General features: G+C 41.1%; 1 protein-coding gene across 6 annotated transcripts in view; it reads right to left on the reverse strand.

The window, feature by feature from the left end:
* The window catches only part of NHSL1 (NHS like 1), a 257,453-nt gene that overhangs the window by 99,250 nt on the left and 136,878 nt on the right, over positions 1-21,325 (reverse strand). The window contains exon 1 of one of the 6 annotated variants that reach the window (XM_027551688.1): positions 16,102-16,728. The exons of 4 other annotated variants lie outside the window; for them this stretch is intronic. In XM_027551688.1, the coding sequence (XP_027407489.1) occupies positions 16,102-16,117 (16 nt within the window). In that variant the 5' untranslated portion in view covers positions 16,118-16,728. Of the gene's footprint in view, positions 1-16,101; positions 16,729-21,325 lie in introns of those variants that run through there. One more of the 6 variants, XM_027551689.1, reaches the window with a different exon arrangement.

Below are 21,325 nucleotides of genomic sequence, written 5' to 3' on the forward strand. Positions count from 1 at the left end.
CATTTAATTTTAGGGTTTGTCAAACATAGTCCACTCAACATGAAGGGACACTGGAAATCAAGTCTTCCTAACAAATAGATTCCTAAACTAAGAAGCTCCCATATGCCAGCCCCAACTTTTGCTTTGTTTTGTTGGTGCGGTCATTTTCTATGCTGTTGTAACAAAATGCCATGAATTTGGCACATTAAAACAATACCCACTTATTTATCTTTCGGTTGTACAGGTCTGAAGTCCAGTGGGTTCAGCTGGGTTCTCTGCTTAGGGTCTCACAAGGCCTGAATCAGGGTGTCAGCTGGCGTGGGCTCTTACTTGGAGGCTGTAGAAGAAGAACTGCTCCCAAGCTCATTTAGGCTGTTTAGTTCAGTTCAGTCGCTCAGTCGTGTTCAACTCTTTGCGATCCCATGAATTGCAGCACGCCAGGCCTCCCTGTCCATTACCAACTCCCAGAGTTCACCCAAACCCATGTCCATTGAGTCGGTGATGCCATCCAACCATCTCATCCTCTGTCGGCTGCTTCTCCTCCTGCCTCCAATCCCTCCCAGCATCAGGGTCTTTTCCAATGAGTCAGCTCTTCACATGAGGTAGCCAAAGTATTGGAGTTTCAGCTTCAACACCAGTCCTTCCAATGAACACCGAGGACTGATCTCCCTGAATTTAATTCCTTCTCAAGGTTCCCCAGTCAAGCCAGTGACAGCACACTGAATCCTTACAACCTCTCCCACTTCCCCTTTGCCAGCAGCTCTGCTCTTAAAGGCTCATGTGATTACAAGAAGCCCACCTAGATAATCCAGGCTAATCTCCATTTCTTAAGGTCACTGAGTAGTAACTTTGATTATATCTGCAAAGTCCCTTTTTACCAAGCAATGTAAGAACCTGCCTGCCAGTGCAGGAGACATAAGAGATGCAGGTCTGATGCCTGGGTTGGGAAAATCCCCTGGAGGAGTGCATGGCAACCCACTCCAATATTCTTGCTTGGAGGATCCTGTGGACAGAGGAGCCTGGCGGGCTACGGTCCATAGGGTCACAAAGAGTCGGACACGACAACTGAAGCAACTTAGCACACGTGCACATAAGACACTGACAGGCGTGGCACCCGGTGATGAACGTCAAGGGGCCCCAAGCTTGCCTGTCACAGGAGAGGAGAGAGCAGTGTTCCATAATTTGGGTTCCCCAATTCTAGAAGACTCAAACATACCATTTTACCTTGATAATCAATTATGGCTCAATCATTAAATTGCTTATCTGTACTTTTCTTGAACAGGTTAATATTTTTAGCTTGCACCATCATCCAGGTAATAAATCCCTAGTCCTGAACACTTGACCTTGGTTGACAACATCCATGTCATTTACTCCTACAGAAAACTGTGGTACTGCATCCCGATCATGATTTTCCCAGGTAAAATCCAAATTATTTTAGGACTTTTTTTTTGCACAGTTACTTCTTCCCAGATAAAAAAGTTTACCTGTGCAATTCTTAGTGCATTTCAACTCCTTAGAAATTACTTAAAGAGAACAGTTGGAATGAGCCTCAGTACCCCAGGTATGGACAGTTTATAACTTTATATATACAAGGGCAGGATAATGTTTTCTATTTTGCTTTTAATACTAATCCAGATGATACACCAGAATTTTCCCTCCTATTTTAAAGATTTTTAAACATTAATGAATTAATTCAACCAGGTTTTACGTGATTTTTGGCATCAAGGACAATGACTAATACACATGCTCTGCCTTTTAGGTTCCTATTGCCTAAAACAAGACACTACACAACAGTGTGACAGGCAGCACAGAGCAGGCATTAAAAACTGGCTTTGGAGGAGGTAGCATATGAAATAAGTCCTGTCAGTCCAAAATCAATGTTAGGTAGAAGGGACAAGAGAAACAGATAGTCCTTCTAAGCAGAGGGTCCCAACAAAGAAAGATGAGCAAAAGTTGTGAATGTGGATGTGAGAATTGACGCTGAAGAGGAAAACAGGGAGGTGTTCTTTAATAAAGGGCTCCTCCAAAGTTAAACTTTATCCTAAAGGCACTGTACTGGTAAGGGGCTGGGCGGGGGAAACTGAAGAGTTTTAGAGAAAAAACATGATAAGTGAAGTCTGTTATTCACGTCCTGGATAGGGTTTGGAGTAAGGGATTAGAGAGCAATTAGCTGAGAATCAGAAAGTTAGGAGCGCAATAAACTAAAAGCATGAAATGCTAATAGTCATCACACTAAGGCAGTGATAGTCCAGGGAATAAAGAGCAGAGATGGGATCCAGGACATACTAAGAAGGTGGAAGTGACAGGAAATGTAGGAGAATGAAAGAGGGGGTAGCAAAGAGGACTGCCGCTTTCCGCCCCAACATCCCAGGTACTTTATCTCATTTGATTCCCACAAAGAGCGCCCCATCAAGGAGGCAGGGGAGTCACTTCTATTTATCAGATGAAGAAAATGGTTCTGTGGTTAAGTGACTTCCTCTGAGTCAGTAAGCAACAGACTCAGATGAGAAAAACTCTGATTCTTAGGTTAAAAGTATTTCTGCTTCACATGTAAGAACTTTACTCGTGGTTAATCACAATGTGCAAATTTCAGGTTCACCATCCTGAATGTGAATTTTATTAAGATCTCAACTGGCCTGAAAAATAGCTGTGAAAAGAAGAGAAGCGAAAAGTAAAGGAGAAAAGGAAAGATATAAGCATCTTAATGCAGAGTTCCAAAGAATAGCAAGAAGAGATAAGAAAGCCTTCCTCAGCGATCAATGCAAAGAAATAGAGGAAAACAGTAGAATGGGAAAGACTAGAGATCTCTTCAAGAAAACTAGAGATACCAAGGGAACATTTCATGCAAAGATGGGCTCGATAAAGGACAGAAATGGTATGGACCTAACAGAAGCAGAAGATATTAAGAAGAGGTGGCAAGAATACACAGAAGAACTGTACAAAAAAGATCTTCACGACCCAGATAATCATGATAGTGTGATCACTGACTTAGAGCCAGACATCCTGGAATGTGAAGTCAAGTGGCCCTTAGAAAGCATCACTACAAACAAAGCTAGTGGAGGTGATGGAATTCCAGTTGAGCTATTTCAAATCCTGAAAGATGATGCTGTGAAAGTGCTGCACTCAATATGCCAGCAAATTTGGAAAACTCAGCAGTGTAACAGGACTGGAAAAGGTCAGTTTTCATTCCAATCCCAAAGAAAGGCAATGCCAAAGAAAGCTCAAACTACCGCACAATTGCACTCATTTCACACGCTAGTGAAGTAATGCTCAAAATTCTCCAAGCCAGGCTTCAGCAATACATGAACCACGAACTTACATATGTTCAAGCTGGTTTTAGAAAAGGCAGAGGAACCAGAGATCAAATTGCCAACATCCGCTGGATCATGGAAAAAGCAAGAGAGTTCCAGAAAAACATCATTTCTGCTTTATTGACTATGCCAAAGCCTTTGACTGTGTGGATCACAATAAACTGTGGGAAATCCTTCAAGAGATGGGAATACCAGACCACCTGACCTGCCTCTTGATAAATCTGTATGCAGGTCAGGAAGCAACAGTTAGAACTGGACATGGAACAACAGACTGGTTCCAAATAGGAAAAGGAGTATGTCAAGGCTGTATATTGTCACCCTGCTTATTTAACTTATATGCAGAGTACATCATGAGAAATGCTGGACTGGAAGAAACACAAGCTGGAATCAAGATTGCCGGGAGAAATATCAATAACCTCAGATATGCAGATGACACCACCCTTATGGCAGAAAGTGAAGAGGAACTAAAAAGCCTCTTGATCAAAGTGAAAGTGGAGAGTGAAAAAGTTGGCTTAAAGCTCAACATTCAGAAAATGAAGATCATGGCATCCGGTCCCATCACTTCATGGGAAATAGATGGGGAACAGTGGAAACAGTGTCAGACTTTATTATTTTGGGCTCCAAAATCACTGCAGATGGTGACTGCAGCCATGAAATTAAAAGACGCTTACTCCTTGGAAGGAAAGCTATGATCAACCTAGATAGCATATTCAACATTACTTTGCCAACAAAGGTCCATCTAGTCAAGGCTATGGTTTTTCCTATGGTCATGTATGGATGTGAGAGTTGGACTGTGAAGAAGGCTGAGCGCCAAAGAATTGATGCTTTTGAACTATGGTGTGGGAGAAGAGTCTTGAGAGTCCCTTGGACTGCAAGGAGATCCAACTAGTCCATTCTGAAGGAGATCAGCCCTGGGATTTCTTTGGAGGGAATGATGCTGAAGCTGAAACTCCAGTACTTTGGCCACCTGATGCGAAGAGTTGACTCATTGGAAAAGTCTCTGATGCTGGGAGGGATTGGGGGCAGGAGGAGAAGGGGACGACAGAGGATGAGATGGCTGGATGGCATCACTGACTCAATGGACATGAGTTTGAGTGAACTCCGGGAGTTGGTGATGGACAGGGAGGCCTGGCGTGCTGTGATTCATGGGGTCGCAAAGAGTTGGACACAACTGAGCGACTGAACTGAATTGAACAACTTGTCATTAAAATGACAGGTCCATCACTCTCATTTTATTGAGCTGAAAACACAATCTACAAGTCAAAGTTCCTGTAATTTTTAATAATCATAATAGTTCACAGAGGTAAAGAGGAGGAAATAAAGTCCTCAGTGCGGTCAGGCACTCATTCAATCAACAGATACTAATAGCACCTTGAGGTACGGTCTGCTGAAAGGTCCTGAATAAATAACCCGCTTGTTCTCATTGCACCTAAGATGGACAGAAAAACGCAGTGACCAAATTGTAAGCACGTTAAATGGAAAATGGGGAACAGTGTTGTAATGGAAATAGAATGAAAAGCACACAGGAGAACCCTGGAAAGTAATCCAGTGGATCTGAAAATTTTAGAATAAGGAATAGGAAGGTCAAATAAGATAAAATGTCAGTATAAATATTTAAACAGACATAAAAAAGTCCCATAGTTACATGATGACTTGCTATGAGAAAATGATCTCATATTTCTAAAGATAACTTTATCACTTTTTTCCCTTTAGTCTACAGTCAATTGCTCATTCTTGGACCTATGCATTGGAGTGTGTTAGTTCTTTGGTTTTCTTTTTTTCCAATTGAAAACTCAAGAGGGAAGAAAGTGCTTGAAGGCTGTTTCTCTGTGGTGAGTAAAACCTCAGTCCTCTAAGAGAAGAGTAACCACTTCAGAACAATACTTGAGAGGAGCCGGCAGGGGACTGGCCGTTTTGCTGAGGGCCCCTGGGAAGGTATCTCCCGCCCTGTCACCACAAAGTCTAGACTCATTTGTCTTGAATGTTTGAATTTCTAGAAACACATTAACCTTTCTCCTCTTCCATGATCAGCTTCCTTCCCCCTCTTTTAAGTCATTACTGATTGAAACTGTCACACTGGGTTTTTCTACCCAGTTGTTATAGAACATAAAACTTCGAAAGTTAAAAATCTTTCTTGCTCTGCTTATTGCCTTCATATTTTCAGTCCCATTGGAAGTAGAAAAATCCATGTTTCTATTTTTAAGTTATACTCAAAAGAATCCTTTTATTTTCATGGAGAGTGATGGCTCAAGTCCTCTTTACCTGAACTAGATTGAACACTACACTTCATTTCTTCAATTACAAACCGTTGTTGTTGTTTAGTTGCTAAGTGCTGCCTGACTCTTTTGCAACCCTATGGGCTGTAGCCCGCCAGGCTCCTCTGCCCATGGGATTTTTCCAGGCAAGAAAACTAGAGTGGGTTGCCATTTCCTTCTCCAGGGGATCTTCTTGACCCAGGGATCAAACCCATGTCTCCTGCAGGCGGATTCTTTACCACTGAGCCACTAGTGAAGCTCCCTTAATTACAAATATCAACTAGGATTCCTTCTTGGTTAAGACAACGGGATAAGCCCTCAAGGAGTTTAGAATTTAATAGGGAAGCCACAGCACCTATCACTACCACACACACGACATAGTGTATGTCCCAAAGAAATCCCACTCAATGAGTGGGGTCAAAGCCTGCCCTCCATTTTAATAATGCTATGAAAGGAAAACAAACAAACAAACAAACAATGGTTCTATGAAAGAGTAAAATATCAAGCACTTATCATGAGAGCACTTTCTGATATTCCTTATAACAAACCAAGCTCAGCAAACCAAATATATGCACAAGAATAAAAACCGAGCTGCTTTTTAAACATTTCAGTTAGCTTCCTAACTGAATATGGACAGGTTCCCTACTATTTAGTTCTAACTGAATCCTTACTATGGGGGAAAAAAAAAAAAGCCATAGGAATCAATTTTCCAAAATTCCAACAGAAACTCTATCAAACTCGTTTTATAAAAACTAAAGGTACACCTGTAGCTGCACTAAATACAGATGGCTACATGTGATGATAAAATGACAGAGATTGGAATGATCTTTACTCCCACTGCAGAAAAGACGAAGGCCTCTCAGTAGACTACACCTTCCAGGAGCACCAGACAAGAGCACGGCTAACCTGGGGCTGCAGTTTCAGCACGGAAACCTTTTCCTTTTCTGCCAAAATAAAGGATCTGACCAGCTACCAGTTCTGTAGCTTAGAAAACCACCTTTCTCCTCCATGGTTTGATTTTGGCCTGTGACTGATGTCCCCAAAATACAGAGAAATTGCCAAGGCTTGAGCTTTTACTCTGAGTAAAATCGTGTTTTGAGCAAAGGAGTAGCATGAACTCATAGAGGCTCACTCTGGCTACTGGGTTGAAAATAGGCTGCTGAGGGAAGCTGTGATAGCTGCCCAGGTGAGACCCAGGCAAGCAGGTGGCAGTGAACGGGGCAAGAAGGAGTCAGATCCCAGAAAAGATACACTGAGTCAACAGGATTTTCTGACACATTGAACCAGGGCTGGGGTGGGGGTAAGAGAAAAACAGGAGTCATACATGACTTCAAGGTTTATAGCTTATTCAACTGGAAAAAAAAAAAAAAAGGTTTGTCCCTTATGGGAATGAAGAAGGCTCCAGCGGAATAGATGTGGGGGTAAAGGGATGGAGGGGGCACCAGGAGTTCATGAAGCCCATTGGACACCCAGTTGGAAATGTGGAGGAGAGAGCTGGATATTCATATTTGAAATTTAGGGGAGCGGTCTCGGTTGCAGAGAGAAATGTGGGAATTATCAGTATATCACTAATACTGGATTCCCCTATCGGAAAGCAGCAAAAAGTTCTTGACACTGATTAGAGAACTGTCTTAGAACTGATGTGAGAAGCCTGTGACCTGATTGCAGGCCTCACACAAGAGTTGCTAGAGGCCAATATCAGGCAGGAGACAAAGAAAGCTTGTCTTCATGCATATAGCAGGCAGATCACTTTCCAATGTGGAAATGAGGCAAAGGGAAATTTAAAGGAAATCCAGTCGGACACTGGCCAAAACAGGAATCAAGGAGAACCCTTTGGTATGTCATGTGCTAAAGGAATCTCACATATTTTAGGGGTTCCTGTTTTCCCGTCAGTTCACAGACACTTTATCTTTTGCAGATAACAGTCCCACAATGAATCTATTCACCAATTTCATGAAGGTGAGTGACAGAGAGCAACTAAGACAAACTCAATTTCAGCCAAATTTGTTACCATAAGCCAAAAAGCATATAAATAAAGATTCATAGTATCTGCCACACCAACATGAACTTTCTGTGGGAAGCAGAAAATGTACAGGACTTTAAATTTAGGTGTTCTCAATGGGTGACTGAAAACAAGCTATCTCTGTCACAGTCTTATAATTTTAAACCTAAAAGTTGATAGCAAATATCAAACTAATGTTTTATCTCATGTTAACCAATGCTTTAAATCATGCTTTAAGCCATCAAAAATTTACTCTTTTGGGAATTTATGGACCCTGCAGTTTTGGAAGGATGGACATACAATGTCATCTTTTGAGTCTGCTTTTTTTAAACTTCCATTGTAATTTACTGATAATTCATCTGGAAAACTCTTACACTCACTCACTCGTTCTCTCTGAGATGGAAAATGGGTCAATTACCAGTGGAGGAAGGAGCTGAGTGAAAGGAGAAACACTCGAGTACGGAGAGCCAGTTACCAATTCCTCAGCAGTCAACATGAAATAAGGACGTGTCTACCAATGAAGGATAAAACCACCCATCTAGCCATTCCTCTCATCCAGATATGGAGAGATTTTTCTTTTTTTTTTCAATACACGCAATTTTATAAAAATTTTATAAAAATATACCACATGAGTAGTCCAAATCTTGTTTAGGATTTTTATCAAGTGTATGTTCTGCCAGAAAACATTTCCATAAAGGAATGGTTTTTGTCTCAAATGCTGTGGCAGCAAATACTTCCGCTGGAGCAGTTAGAACTGTGTCAGGATATTCTCCTTGGCTTCCCTGGCTTTCAAAATATTTGTGTTGCTATAACGTTCATTTGCCAGTATATGTGACTTATGAATCTTTGTATTCACCTGGGTGTATTTATACAACTGTGATGCCAGAAAACTTTACAAAAGTTGGTGTAAATATGTTGCAATGAAAAACCAGAAATATATCTGCCTTTCTCACTATATAGTTACACCATCTTAAATTATGGTATTAATACAAATTAGTTTTTACTTTCAGAAAACCCAAGGTAGCTCTAATCAGTAACTTTATGAAGCACTTTACTACGTACTTGTGATAAAATGTCTAGCATCTTATGTAAGTTATTATTTACTCCTCAATCTTTTGTCAAGTAGATGCTACTCTCATGCTGCTCGGTGGTAAGAATCCACCTGCCAATGCAGGAGACATAAAAGACATGGGTTCAGTCCCTGGGTCAGCCAGATCCACAGGAGGAGGAAATGGCAGCTCGCTCCAGTATTCCTACCTGGAGAATCCCACGAACAGAGGAGCCTGGCGAGCTACCATCCATGGGTTTGCAAAGAGCTGGACACGATTGAGCGACTGAGCAGTCACGCATGCTACTGTCACAGTTAAGAGATTTTTATTCAGGCTTATATTATTAATGGACACAGCTGGGATTTCTTGAATCTTCTTCACTAATCTGTTGATATTTTATTATCTGGGTGGTCATTAGCAGAGAAAACCTTAAGAAAAATCTCTGGCCTTGCTTTGTACTCAAAGTAAACTTGGGGAAAGAAGAACTCCCCCTGCTCCTTCAAAGCAGGCACAAGCAGTGGTGCCTTTGAGCAGACAGGAAAGCAGCTGGAAAGGGCTTGGGTGCTGAGAAGACCCAGGCCTGGGGAAAAAGTCTGGGAGCATGGGAGAAGGGGGGCTTTTCTGGGGCAAGGGAAACCAGGCACAAGGTAAGTCCCATCAACATCTGATGAATACTTACACCCCAAACTCTGTCAAAACATTTCAGTCAGATGTGATGAACCTCAAGAGGTATTTCAGGGTATCAACAAATTTTGGGTGAATCTATATATATATAAATTAGCCACTGTGGGATAATATGCATTTTTTGCATAAAACTAGGTAGTCTGTTTCAGCAACACTTTTTGTAGGGAATAGAAGGGGCTAAAGTTTCTTTTATCCTCTTAAGAAAGAGGAAAGGGGTAAAGAAAAACTCCAACAAATTTGAAAGAGATGGCCAAAGAAGGTAAGATGCAGGACCACCTGGGACTAGGGGCTCCCCTATGCCTGGCGAGATCTCTCTGCCATGCCACCTCATGGGCATCTTCTATGGTAGGCTGGCTGAGGAAACTTTTCTGTTTGAAAACAGAAAAGTCACTACTTACTTAGTTTCCCCAGTCAGTCTTCTAACCAACTCTGACATCTCCTGTACACCTGCCTTCTCCTGACGCCTCTTTAACCCTCCTGGATGCCCTGTGCCTCCTTCTCCTAAGAACACTCCCTAGGCATGTGGCAGTGTCCCTTTCCCTCCCTCCTCCTCCGCTCACCAGTGACTCGGGAGAGTGGAGGCATGTGGCACAACTTTCATTCTAAAAGTTTCCGAAGCTTGCACAGTTTCACTCCGTGAAATAAGACCAGAAATAGCACAGATGTCCTCTTATGGTCATCAGAGGAGGGAATTTTCCCCTTTTGTTTCCAAATGCAGTCTTGCCAAATTTCTCAAGAGCAAACATGTAATATATAACCTGACCTTTGAAAACCATACTCCACTTAAATATAAATTAGCTTAAGACTATATTTCAACTCCTGGTTCCTAAAGCTCAGTTTATGCTATTTATATCTTTTTGTTATAAGAAGACATTCCAATGAAGAAGTGGCAATGAGCACTTACATTTCTCTTATCATGCAAGTAACCCAAATTATCATGTAATTAACCCCTCAAATTAAATCCTCGTTCAAGTCATCACGGCCTTTGTTTCAATGGCTCTCGGCATTAACCACATTTTGGCAGTAACAACAATACAAAGTCTAAAGTCCAAGTTAACAAAACCTGATAAACATGACCTAATCAGCAGATGGACGATGGACATTGCTAATATGATACCCAATAGTTTGTCATTATACTACTGCCCGTCAAATGAAGACCTCTTTATCTCAAATCCAACTGCTATCTATGATTTTATAAACCAAGGGACGTTTTTCAAATTTAAGAATATCCACCTTCCTACTCTGCATCACCAATACGTCCAATCATGCAAAAGCTATTAATTGCTTTTAAAGCCCTTAGGTTGTTTCAGCAGGATTTTTTCCTGATGTTTAAAATAGAAAAATACATATCCCTGCATACCTTTGTGCCTGGCTGATGGTGGTGACATGACGTCCTGAGGGGTAAATTGCCTTTATCACACTGGTCCATCTGCCTTCATCTATTAACTATCACCTTCAACTAAGGCATGTGCAGATTACTGATCACACCTTCTTAACTAGAGGGAGTTCAATCTGGCGTAGGGATAATACAACCCCCATCAATGTGCAATCAGAGGAGGAGGAAAGGAGGAAACGGAATAACTAGAAAAAAGATATGGAAATCAGCAGATAAAGAAAACAAGAAAAGGTAAAAATGGGACAGGAGATCCTCAAATGGAGAAAGAAACTCATGGGAACCTTTGCCAATGCTTTTGGTAATTCGTCATTTGATTCAGTTCCAACGAATCACAGGGCACTGTCCTTGCACAGAGCATGCTCCACAGACAAGCAGACCCCTAGCCCTGCACGCTTCTGGCAGCAAAGCTCTGTTAACTGCTCTTTCATACCTTAAGGATAGCATCTCCTAGTTTCTATTATATCATCTCTTCAGCACAGTGATCTGGCTTCTGCTGCAATATATTTAAAAGCAAGATTTTGATTAGTAGTGGAAGGAAGAAAGAGAACTGGAAAGCATGATCAAGTTTTCAAGGGAAAGACAAAGGAAATAAAAGGCTAGCTTTATTTGGTTTATTAAATTTCAAGGGCTTTGCCTGCCAGTTTGAAAAATGCATGATATCATCAGTGTGTTTATTAAAAGTGCTACTTTAAATTGCAGATTGAGCAAATGTGAATTCCCCCTGGTAGCTGTAGGTTACTGGCTAGCAATTATATGCAATTTTTAAATGAAAGGAGGGAAGAAAGTCTTACAGGACTATGGCTCTAAAGGTTATGGCTAATTTAAATTTAAGTAAAATTCAAAATATTAAACTATGATAACGAAATGTCCAGATTCACCCAGATACAAGATTCCTGAGGTCACTTCACATTTTGATTGTTCAAGCCTTTCAAAATGATACTCAGAATCAAATAGTAAAATAGCGTCAACTCTGCTCAATGCTTACTTGACAGTTTATTACTGGATTTATAAAAGGTGGGAAGAAGGGGTAGGGGAACCGTCCAGAGCAAATGGTTGCTTGCTAACTTGAAAAAAATGCACTTGTTTCAGCACAGAAATAACAAATCTGTTTCTGATTCCAGACATTATTTTCCAAATGCTGCCAAGAAAAGAATCTGAGGAATCCTTTCACATGTACAACACGCACGAGACAACTGGGAAGAGGCCTGTGATCTGCTCCGGGGTGCACGACGAGGAAGGACAGAACAGGGTTTCTAGGATGAACTGCCCTCTCGGGAGCAGACGCACATGCCTGACATAGTTCATCGCTGTAATCTCCAACATAACTCTGCTATTATTAGGCAACCTAAAGGCTTTCCTAAATCTGTAACTTGTGAAGCAGAAAAGGATATAGACGGGACCCTACCATGCTAAGTATGCAGGCAGCTGGGATACACCCTGTCGACAGAATGCACCACTTTTCTAATCCATGAAACTCAATTTCTAGATCTTGGACATCCCATAAGAGCAGAGTAAGGGAAAGAATCTAGACCAACATTGAAGCCAGGTTGAAATCCCTGGAGAGAATCCTGACCAGGTAAAATCCAATACTAAATTCAGAAGCTTAAGATCCATGATGCTCACAAAGTGTACTGAAATTATTTTTAGAGTACAAAAGGATGTATATATTTATCATTTCCACATTCAGAGAAAGGACATTTTCAAAATAATACCTTATTTTTTTAAACTCAACTATATAGACGTATCCTTCTCCAACATTTCAAAAATTATGTAAGGAGCAAGTCCACGATACAAAAAGTACACAATTTAGCAGGCATCACTTTTGTTATATTAACAAGGGAGAAATTGAACAACAGAATCCACTTTGAAGAGAAGAGATAACAGGAGAATTCTGAGAGACCGAGTCATCCCACAGCCTGAGCTAGCTAATGCAACTGTTTAAATTTTTGGCTCACACTGGGTTGACTGCAGTGAAGTAAAGTTCGATTTTGTTTTTTTGTTTTTCCCCCTTCTCAGCAGGATCAGAGTATATGAAGGAAACTGGGTAATTTATAGGAAACAAAAAGGCAATGTTTTCTTTTGCACGACTGATTGTAGTGGGCACATATTCAACCCTTCTAACTACACAGACTGGTCAAACTTACAATGCTACACATTTCAAATATATTATCAAAACAGCTATACTGGATGGCCATCCTTACAGCTCTCCACTAAATACATCTCCTATGATGCTACTCTCAATCTAAGCAACTAGGCATCCTAATGGGGTGTCTAGTGCCCCCCAAACCATGTCCACTGGGAACCTGAGAACGTGACCTTATTTGGAAACAGAGTTTTTACAGATGTAATCAGCTAAGATGAGGTCATATACCGGAGGAGGGTGAACGCTAAATCCAATGACAGATGTCCTAATAAGAAAACCAAGTGACAGTCACAGACAGACTCCTAGGGAAGAAGGCCATGCGAAGACAGAGGCAGAGGTGCTGCCACAAGTCATGAAATGCCTGAGGCCACCAGAAACTGGAAGAAGCCAGGAAAGATTCCACCCTCGAGACTGTGGAGAGACAATGGCCGTGCCAACAACTCGTTGTCAGACTCTGGCTTCTAGAACTGTGAGAGAAGACATTTCTGTTTCAAGCCACTCACTTAGTGGTAATTTGTTGCAGTCTCTCTAGGAAACTACTACAGATTTGTCTACTAAATAGTGCCAACGCCTTGTTACCAGGACACAGTAAGATTACAACAGGAAATGAAATAAATGTTTAAGAACTTTATTACAGCTGTTTGACATTGTGGTGATAGCCCACAGCATGTGATTCTATGTTTTACAAAATATCCATGATGGATTGGAAATTAAAAGCCAAAAACCTAGTCTTCACAGTTAGAGATGCACTGAACAGATAATTAATATTTATAAAGATGAAGCTGGCACACTGTAATTAAGAAATTTGCATTTTCTGAAGTGTCTCAGGAAAACTTAATTGTATTCCATGCAATTTTAGAAGTAAAGATATTTTATTCTAATTTTTCTGAATAAAGTAATCCATGAATGGTATACAATATATGCAAGGTAGTTTTCTGTTAATCATATTATTTAATAAGCTGGAAACTCACTTCCAAGACCCCTGATTACACAGTGAAGAACAACACACCATGGCTTTGTTACCGACAGGGACTGGGCAGAACTTGAGAGAACATGTTCCCAGAGACTGGGAGCTCAGATGTTGCTCATGGGGAAAAAACCTGGGTGGAGTGAATGTATTTGAGCTATTTCAATGGCAACAGTAGAGAGTAGAGATTATAACTACATGAGCTATTATAGTCAACAGCAATGATAAAGATGACATCTCTCTTCCAAGAAGGCAATTTTGCTAGCACCAAATCGACCAAAAACTGAGTAGACATGACTTCAAGAAAAAAAAAAAAAAAACTAGCCTGAATGGGGAAAAGGAAACTCTGCATGCATGTGGGAGGCTGTTTGATGTGTTTTCTTTTAACAATTAAAAGAAATACACAAGACATGATTTAACCCAAAAGAAGGGCAATCATGCTTCCTTTAATATCCACGAAAATCATAACGACAGACTTAAAGAGCTCCTAGGACCTCAATGAGCCACAGAAACAGGCCAATTAGTGAAATCCTCTGAAAAAGCCTCCAACAGAGGCAAACGCAAATGCAGGAAGGACACAAGCATCCCAAGCAGCCCTTGATATTCCTGCGCTTAATCTCACCATGACTTTATCAGGGGTTGGCCATACACGTAGGGCCTAGAGGGCAACCTAAAAATCATTATTATAAACCAAAAGGCTACAAATCACAGGAAGAGAGCAAATGTCAATGGTTGTCCTGGCTGCTGGGAAATGGGAAAGTAGATTTTAAAAGGGATTGTGGACTCCTGATTAGAACACACACTTCAGCATAAGAGCACTCAGTTGCTATCATATGCCACTCATTTGACTTTCTCAAACTCCCAAGTTACCTCGGAAACTAAGAGTCCATGAAACTGGTAAGATTCCTTTATAAAATGAAATTGCTGTGATGGGAATGGGTGGGGCAAATACACTGAAGCAACAGAAGACATGCCCTGCAACAACTGCACACCTGCATTCAATTAGAAACTCTAAACCGGAAGCTATCATTAGATCATAATGACTTCAGCTGGGGAGATGACACCAGGATCGCAGGCATCCTCATCCAATGATACTGAACTGTGGCTCTTCTTAGTCACACTTTTTTGGGAGCAAACAATTTTTTGAGAAACAGCATCAGGAGGGCCCATGACTCATTTCACCTAAGAATATTTTTTCAGAAACACTCAAATTCACTTCAGCTGATGGGTTGCCTTAGAAATCCATTTCAACTAAATACACTAAAATAAGAATTAGTTGAACTCTTAGGGAGGAAAAGATGTGAAGTTCTTTCCTGTTTTTACCTTGTCAATTTGATCAAATTTGTACCAACCATATAAACAAATAACTCAAACTCAGAATTCAATATTAAAGACTTGGGTGGCTTTTAAGGTGTCAGGTTAGGGTTAAAACTGTAAAGGCTGAGAGTAGAGAAAACTGGTCTGCACCTTAGAAACACAGTGAGGACAGAGGGAGGACAGAAAAGCCATCAGCAAAGCAAGCCAGGCTCACTTTACTTCCCCAAATTGAAAAACTGTCAAGAATTTCACATCAACAGGCTGACATACACTGAAAGATATGAACAAAATAGTCGACTCCAGTTCCAAGGAAATTCACTTGAACTCCCCCATTCCAACAATCTCATTGAAGAACACATTCTCAAATGCTTAAATTATAATTACAATGAGTTGGAAGAAAAAGAGTTGAAGAAAAAATAATAGCCTAAAGAGAGAAAAGCACTCTGCAACTAATGGGAGAATCAGTACATATGTTCTATATAGTCACCATCTTCCAGTACTTCCCAAAGCACTATAGTCCATACACACATAGCTAGGACAAGAATCTCTATTCTATGGTAAAATTAGTTTCATTCCTAAGTTCATACATTAAAGCTGCAAGTAATAGGATTGCTCCCCCCTTCTTATTCTCTCTAGCCCTTTCCACGAGCAACTCATCACATGAAAACTTCTCTAACAGGACTCATACCCCAACTGTAAACCATGCCCACTTAGATGATGAAGTTTCCTTTCATTCTAAACTTTTAATTACTTAGTCTATGACAAAACACATCCCAAACGCATCCAAACAGAGAAATATCCTGTCTAAAAGAAAAATTCCATCTCCCCAGCAGGAGGTCTTTCTTCCTGTTTGCAACCAGAAAAGAACAATGACTTTTTCACTTTCATACTTAACAAAACTCTCTCCAACTTTGATTTTAAGAGAATCAGCCCTCGTTTCTGATGCTGAATGAACATTCTTCTATTTCACCACCCTGGTGGGCCCAAAGCCCCCTCACCTTTCAGGCAGAACATGGTGCAGCAGTTCCATGAGGGGCCGGTGCTCCGGGCCGTGCAGGCAGCAGGGCTCACACAGCTGTCTCCAGCCCACCGCCCAGCCCTCACTGCCAAGAACGGGGCAGCCAGCCAGCACCGGGGATTACAGGAAGCCACTGCCCAATCCCCGGCTTTCTGGGCTGAGCTGCTGACACCTCCCTATCTTTCACGGGGAGTTTCACACCCTGGAATCGGCCAGGATCATCTGGGAAAGTGAGGGGAGCCGGGAGGTGGGCAGTGGCTGTTCGTGTGGTCCAGTGCTGGGCAGCGCGAGGGCTGGGTTTAGTTTGTCTTTATCTCTCAGCATTTTCCATTGAAGCAGATGGAGCACCTCACGTGATCGACAACACAAAAAAGAAATCCCTCGATTCGGTTTCACTGTTTGCTATTAATTATCACGACTATGCTTTGTCATCATTATTCTTTTGCTAGTCACACTCTTTCTCATGTGGAACAACTCATATACTACTACAGATCTGGCACTAAACGTTGCAATATGAAATTGTACACACAGCTGAGTCTACATAAATGGGCTCAAAACAGAGCCAGACAAATTGTAAAGTACCATGGAAGCACTGACTACTGTTGTTATTACTACTACTATTAACATGGGCTTCCCTGATGGCCCAGACAGTAAAGAATCTGCCTGCAATGCAGGCAACCTGGGTTCGATCCCTGGGTTGGAAAGGTCCCCTGAAGAATGAAATGGCAACCCACTCTAGTATTCTTGTCTGGGGAATCCCATGGGCAGAAGAGCCTGGGGGGCTACAGCTCTTGGGGTAGCAAACAGTCAGACATGACTGAAGTGACTAACACACACACACACTATTAATATGCTTTTGTGTTAGGATAAAAAATGTGAAGGGTGTTACACTTCTATGGCATTGCCATTTTTCAGATGTGGAAATAAAGACTCACACACAAGATTCATTCACAAGTATGTGAACTTCTAACTCTGTTGCAGTTATTAGTATATCACTAAGTATCTCATCCTCCACTAGAAAGCTAAAATTCACTCTGGCAAGTTCAAGGCTTACTTTACTGTACACTCTTTAACACAGATTTAAAAAGTGACAGATTGTTTTGAAGTTTTATTACAGATATGAAGAGGCCCCAGGAGTACTCCTGCCTGAAAGCGCCCGATGAACAGGGAGTGTCCTCCAGTCCTTAGAGACTCTCTCCAGTCTCCTGGTCACAGGAAGTGACCATTGTTCACAAGCCCGCTGCTGTGTGCAGGTCTTCCTCTTGACTCTACAGGATACAGGAAGCTGACTCAGAACCAATCTATCTATCTGTCTGTGTCCTAGGGTGCTTGCTGCAGCCGTGGCTACAGACTGTGGATGCTCTGAGTCTTCTGGCTTTCAACACTGGGCTCAGCATAGCCTAGTTGGGTTTTGCTCCTCATCTAGTATCACTAGCAAGGCCTGGTTAACAAGCTCCCTACCATAAGGAAGTCACTGTAGTAATACTAGTTGCTATGACCACTGAGAAACAGAAGTGGTCCCTAGCCAGAAGCTAGTAGGAATGAAAAGCCTGCATGCAGAATGATAAACAGTGATACTCACTCTTAGAACAGAACTAGAAGGAACCTAGTAGCTCATCTGATGGGGAAGAACGGTTCAGAGATAAGGTGATTTGTCCAACTAAGTAGCAGCCACTTCAAGATCAAAGTCAAACCACCTGACTCAGCCTTGACCATCTCAACCACCTGACCCTCCCCCCAGAGTGTTAGAGTCATCCTTTATCCTTTCCTATCTTGAGTGGTCTTTCATGCCATGTATGAATTGCAAAGATATTCCTGAAAGTATTCTTGTGGGTTAAACTGAACTTTTTAAATTGCATACACAGAGAGAAACTCTACACCTTGAAGAGTTAAGGCTTCTGAACATAGGTTAGTACCCAGGGTTGGAATGACTGCATGCTTTTAACAGCATTCTAAGGATACTCACATTTAAACCTTTTAATACGGAGACAACCCGACAATGTAGAAAGAACAATGAATTGGAAACTAAAGAGAACATGACTGCAGCCACGTCTATAGCCTTATCTAGCTGGTTTGTATATTAGCTCATGACCCATAGAGGTGTCGGAGAAGGCAATGGCACCCCACTCCAGTACTCTTGCCTGGAAAATCCCATGGATGGAGGAGCCTGATAGGCTGCAGTCCATGGGGTCGCTAAGAGTCGGACACGACTGAGCAACTTCACTTTCACTTTCACTTTTCACCTTCATGCATTGGAGAAGGAAATGGCAACCCACTCCAGTGTTCTTGCCCGGAGAATCCCAGGGATGGGGGAGCCTGGTGGGCTGCCGTCTATGGGGGTTGCACAGAGTCGGACACGACTGAAGTGACTTAGTAGCAGCAGCACAAAGGTGCAGACTGATGGTAGGGACTGAACTAACTCTAAGGTTCTATCCTAACCTACTTGATTTTTTGCTGTGACATATACGGAAATGGATATTAATATTAACATAAATGAGCATTTTGTTAAGTGCATTATGTCAGGAAAAAAGACAATCTTTGCTTTCTTATGATTTAATGTAAGAGGTAAGTGAGTAAATATAACAAATAACTATAATACAATAGGATAAATTATATAATAGACGAATATGCAAAATTAATAATGATCAATGATAGCTTCTTGCCTATTACCATTTAACCAAGTTACTCTTGCTATCCAGGTTAAATCATCTGTAATCTAATGGGTTAAACAGTGTCCTCTCCCCACCAGTTCCTACCTATCAGAACCTCAGGTTGTGACCTTGTTTGGAAATAGGGTCTTTGTACACATACTTGAGATAAGGATCAAGATGAGAGGACACTGGATTAGGGTGGTATTAAGTATAATAACAACAATATTAATAAGGATAATAAGAGACAGAAAAGAACACACAGAGACACAAAAAAGGCTATGTGAAAACAGGCAAGGATTAGTGTTATGAAGCCACCAGGCAATGAATGCTTAGAGCCATCGTAAGCTGGAAGAGGCAAGGAAGAATCCTCCCCCAGAACCTTGGCAGGGAACATGGTCCTGCGTGTGTGCCTGCTCAGTCACGCAGTTGTGTCTGGCTCTTTGTGACCCCCTGGACCGTAGCCCACCAGGCAAGAGTACTGGAGTGGGCCCTATAGGCACCTGAACCACGACAGAATAAATTTCTGTTAAGCTACCCCATTTGTGGCCCTTTCGTACAAGAGCTCAAGGAAATGACTACATTTAGCAAGGTAGTGACTGTGGGAGAAGGGGTATAATTTTTTTTCTTTTTAAACTGACTTCAATTTATGATCACAAGGGCTTAAAACTTGTTTTTCCCAAATCACTGCATGTACTGTGGCTAAATTATTACTGCAAAAGTATACTACCAAAAAGAAAACCTTTCCATGATGTAACACTTCTAAAGAGCACAAACACCACCTTAGATTGGTGAAATGATAGACATCACTATCTGAAAAGCTCACGGCATTAAACACAAGCAGTGGAAACAGAATAGGCCTTTATTAAAATTGAATAAGATTATCATTTTTAAAACGAAACCCCTTGTTTTCACCAAACAATTGTGAATATGTTTGAGAAATAAAGTATGAAAAGGCATGCTGTTCCAACTAGGAAAAATTAATAAGAACTATTCATTAAAATTATTATCTGGGGGTGGGAGTGGAGGGAGGAGAGAAAAAGGTGAGAGAGATTGAGGTACAAATTCTCGCTTACAAAAGAAATGAGTCACAGGCATGAAACATACAGTGTGGGGATATAGCTAACGATTATACCATATCTCTGTACAGTGACAGATAATAACTAGACTTACCAGGGCAATCATTTTGAAATGCACAGAAATATCAAATCATCTTGCTGTGTACCAGGAACTAACAGTGTTTTGGGTCAATTATATTTCAAAAACAAACAAACTCATAGAAAAAGTGATCAGATTTCTAGTTACCTGGGGTGAGAAGGAGGCAAAGTTGGATGAAGGTGGTCGAAAGGTACGGACTTCCAGTTATAAGATAAATAAGCACTAGGGATGTAATGTACAAATTGAGAGATATAGTTAACACTGCAGTATGAGATGCAAACTGGTGTATAAAGAAAGGATAAACAACAAGGTCCTACTACATAGCACAGAGAACTGTATTCAAATCCTATGATAAACTGTAATTGGAAAGAACTTGAAAAAGAATGTATATATGTACTGAGTCATTTTGCTGTACAGCAGTAATTAACACAATAGTGTAATTCAAATATGTGCTGTGCTTAGTCGCTCAGTTGTGTCTGACCCTTTGTGACTCTTTGAACTGTAACCTGCCAGACTCCTTTGTCCATGGGATTTTCCAAGCAAGAATGCTGGAGTGGGTTGCCATTGTCTCCTCCAGGGGATCTTCCCAACCCAGGGATCGAATCCGCATCTCCTGTGTCTCCTGCACTGCAAGTGGATTCGTTACCTGCTGAGTCACTATATTTCAATAAAAAACAAATTTTAAAAAACTGCTGTATTTGAATATGAAAGTTATTGAGAGTAAATCCTAAGAGTTCTCATCACAAGAAAAAAAACATGTTTTTTTTTTCTATTTCCTTAATATTCTATCTATGTGAGATGATTTTCATTCCAATCCCAAAGAAAGGCAATGCCAAAGAATGCTCACACTACCGCAGAATTGCACTCATTTCACACACTAACAAAGTAATGCTCAAAATTCTCCAAGCTGGGCTTCAACAGCACATGAACCAAGAACTTTCAGATGTTCAAGCTATATTTGGAAAAGGTAGAGGAACCAGAGATCAAATTGCCAACATCCACTGGATCATAGAAAAAGCAAGAGAATTCCAGAAAAACATCTACTTTTGCTTCATTGAATACATTAAAGTCTTTGGCTGTGTAGATCATAACAAACTGTGGAAAATTCTTCAAGAGATGGGAATACCGGACCAACTTACCTGCCTCTCAAGAAATCTGTATGCGGGTCAAGAAGCAACAGATCTAACAGTATCAAGTTAGAACCAGACATGGAACAACAGACTAGTTCCAAAATGGGAAAGGAGTATGTCAAGGCTGTATATTGTGACCCTGCTTATTTAACTTATATGCAGACTACATTATGCGAAATGCTGGACTGGATGAAGCACAAGCTGGAACCAAAGTTGCCAGGTGAAACATCAATAACATCAGATATGCAGACAACACCACCCTTATGGC

The sequence above is a fragment of the Bos indicus x Bos taurus genome, chromosome 9 (genome assembly GCF_003369695.1).
Source record: "Bos indicus x Bos taurus breed Angus x Brahman F1 hybrid chromosome 9, Bos_hybrid_MaternalHap_v2.0, whole genome shotgun sequence".
NCBI lineage: Eukaryota > Metazoa > Chordata > Mammalia > Artiodactyla > Bovidae > Bos > Bos indicus x Bos taurus.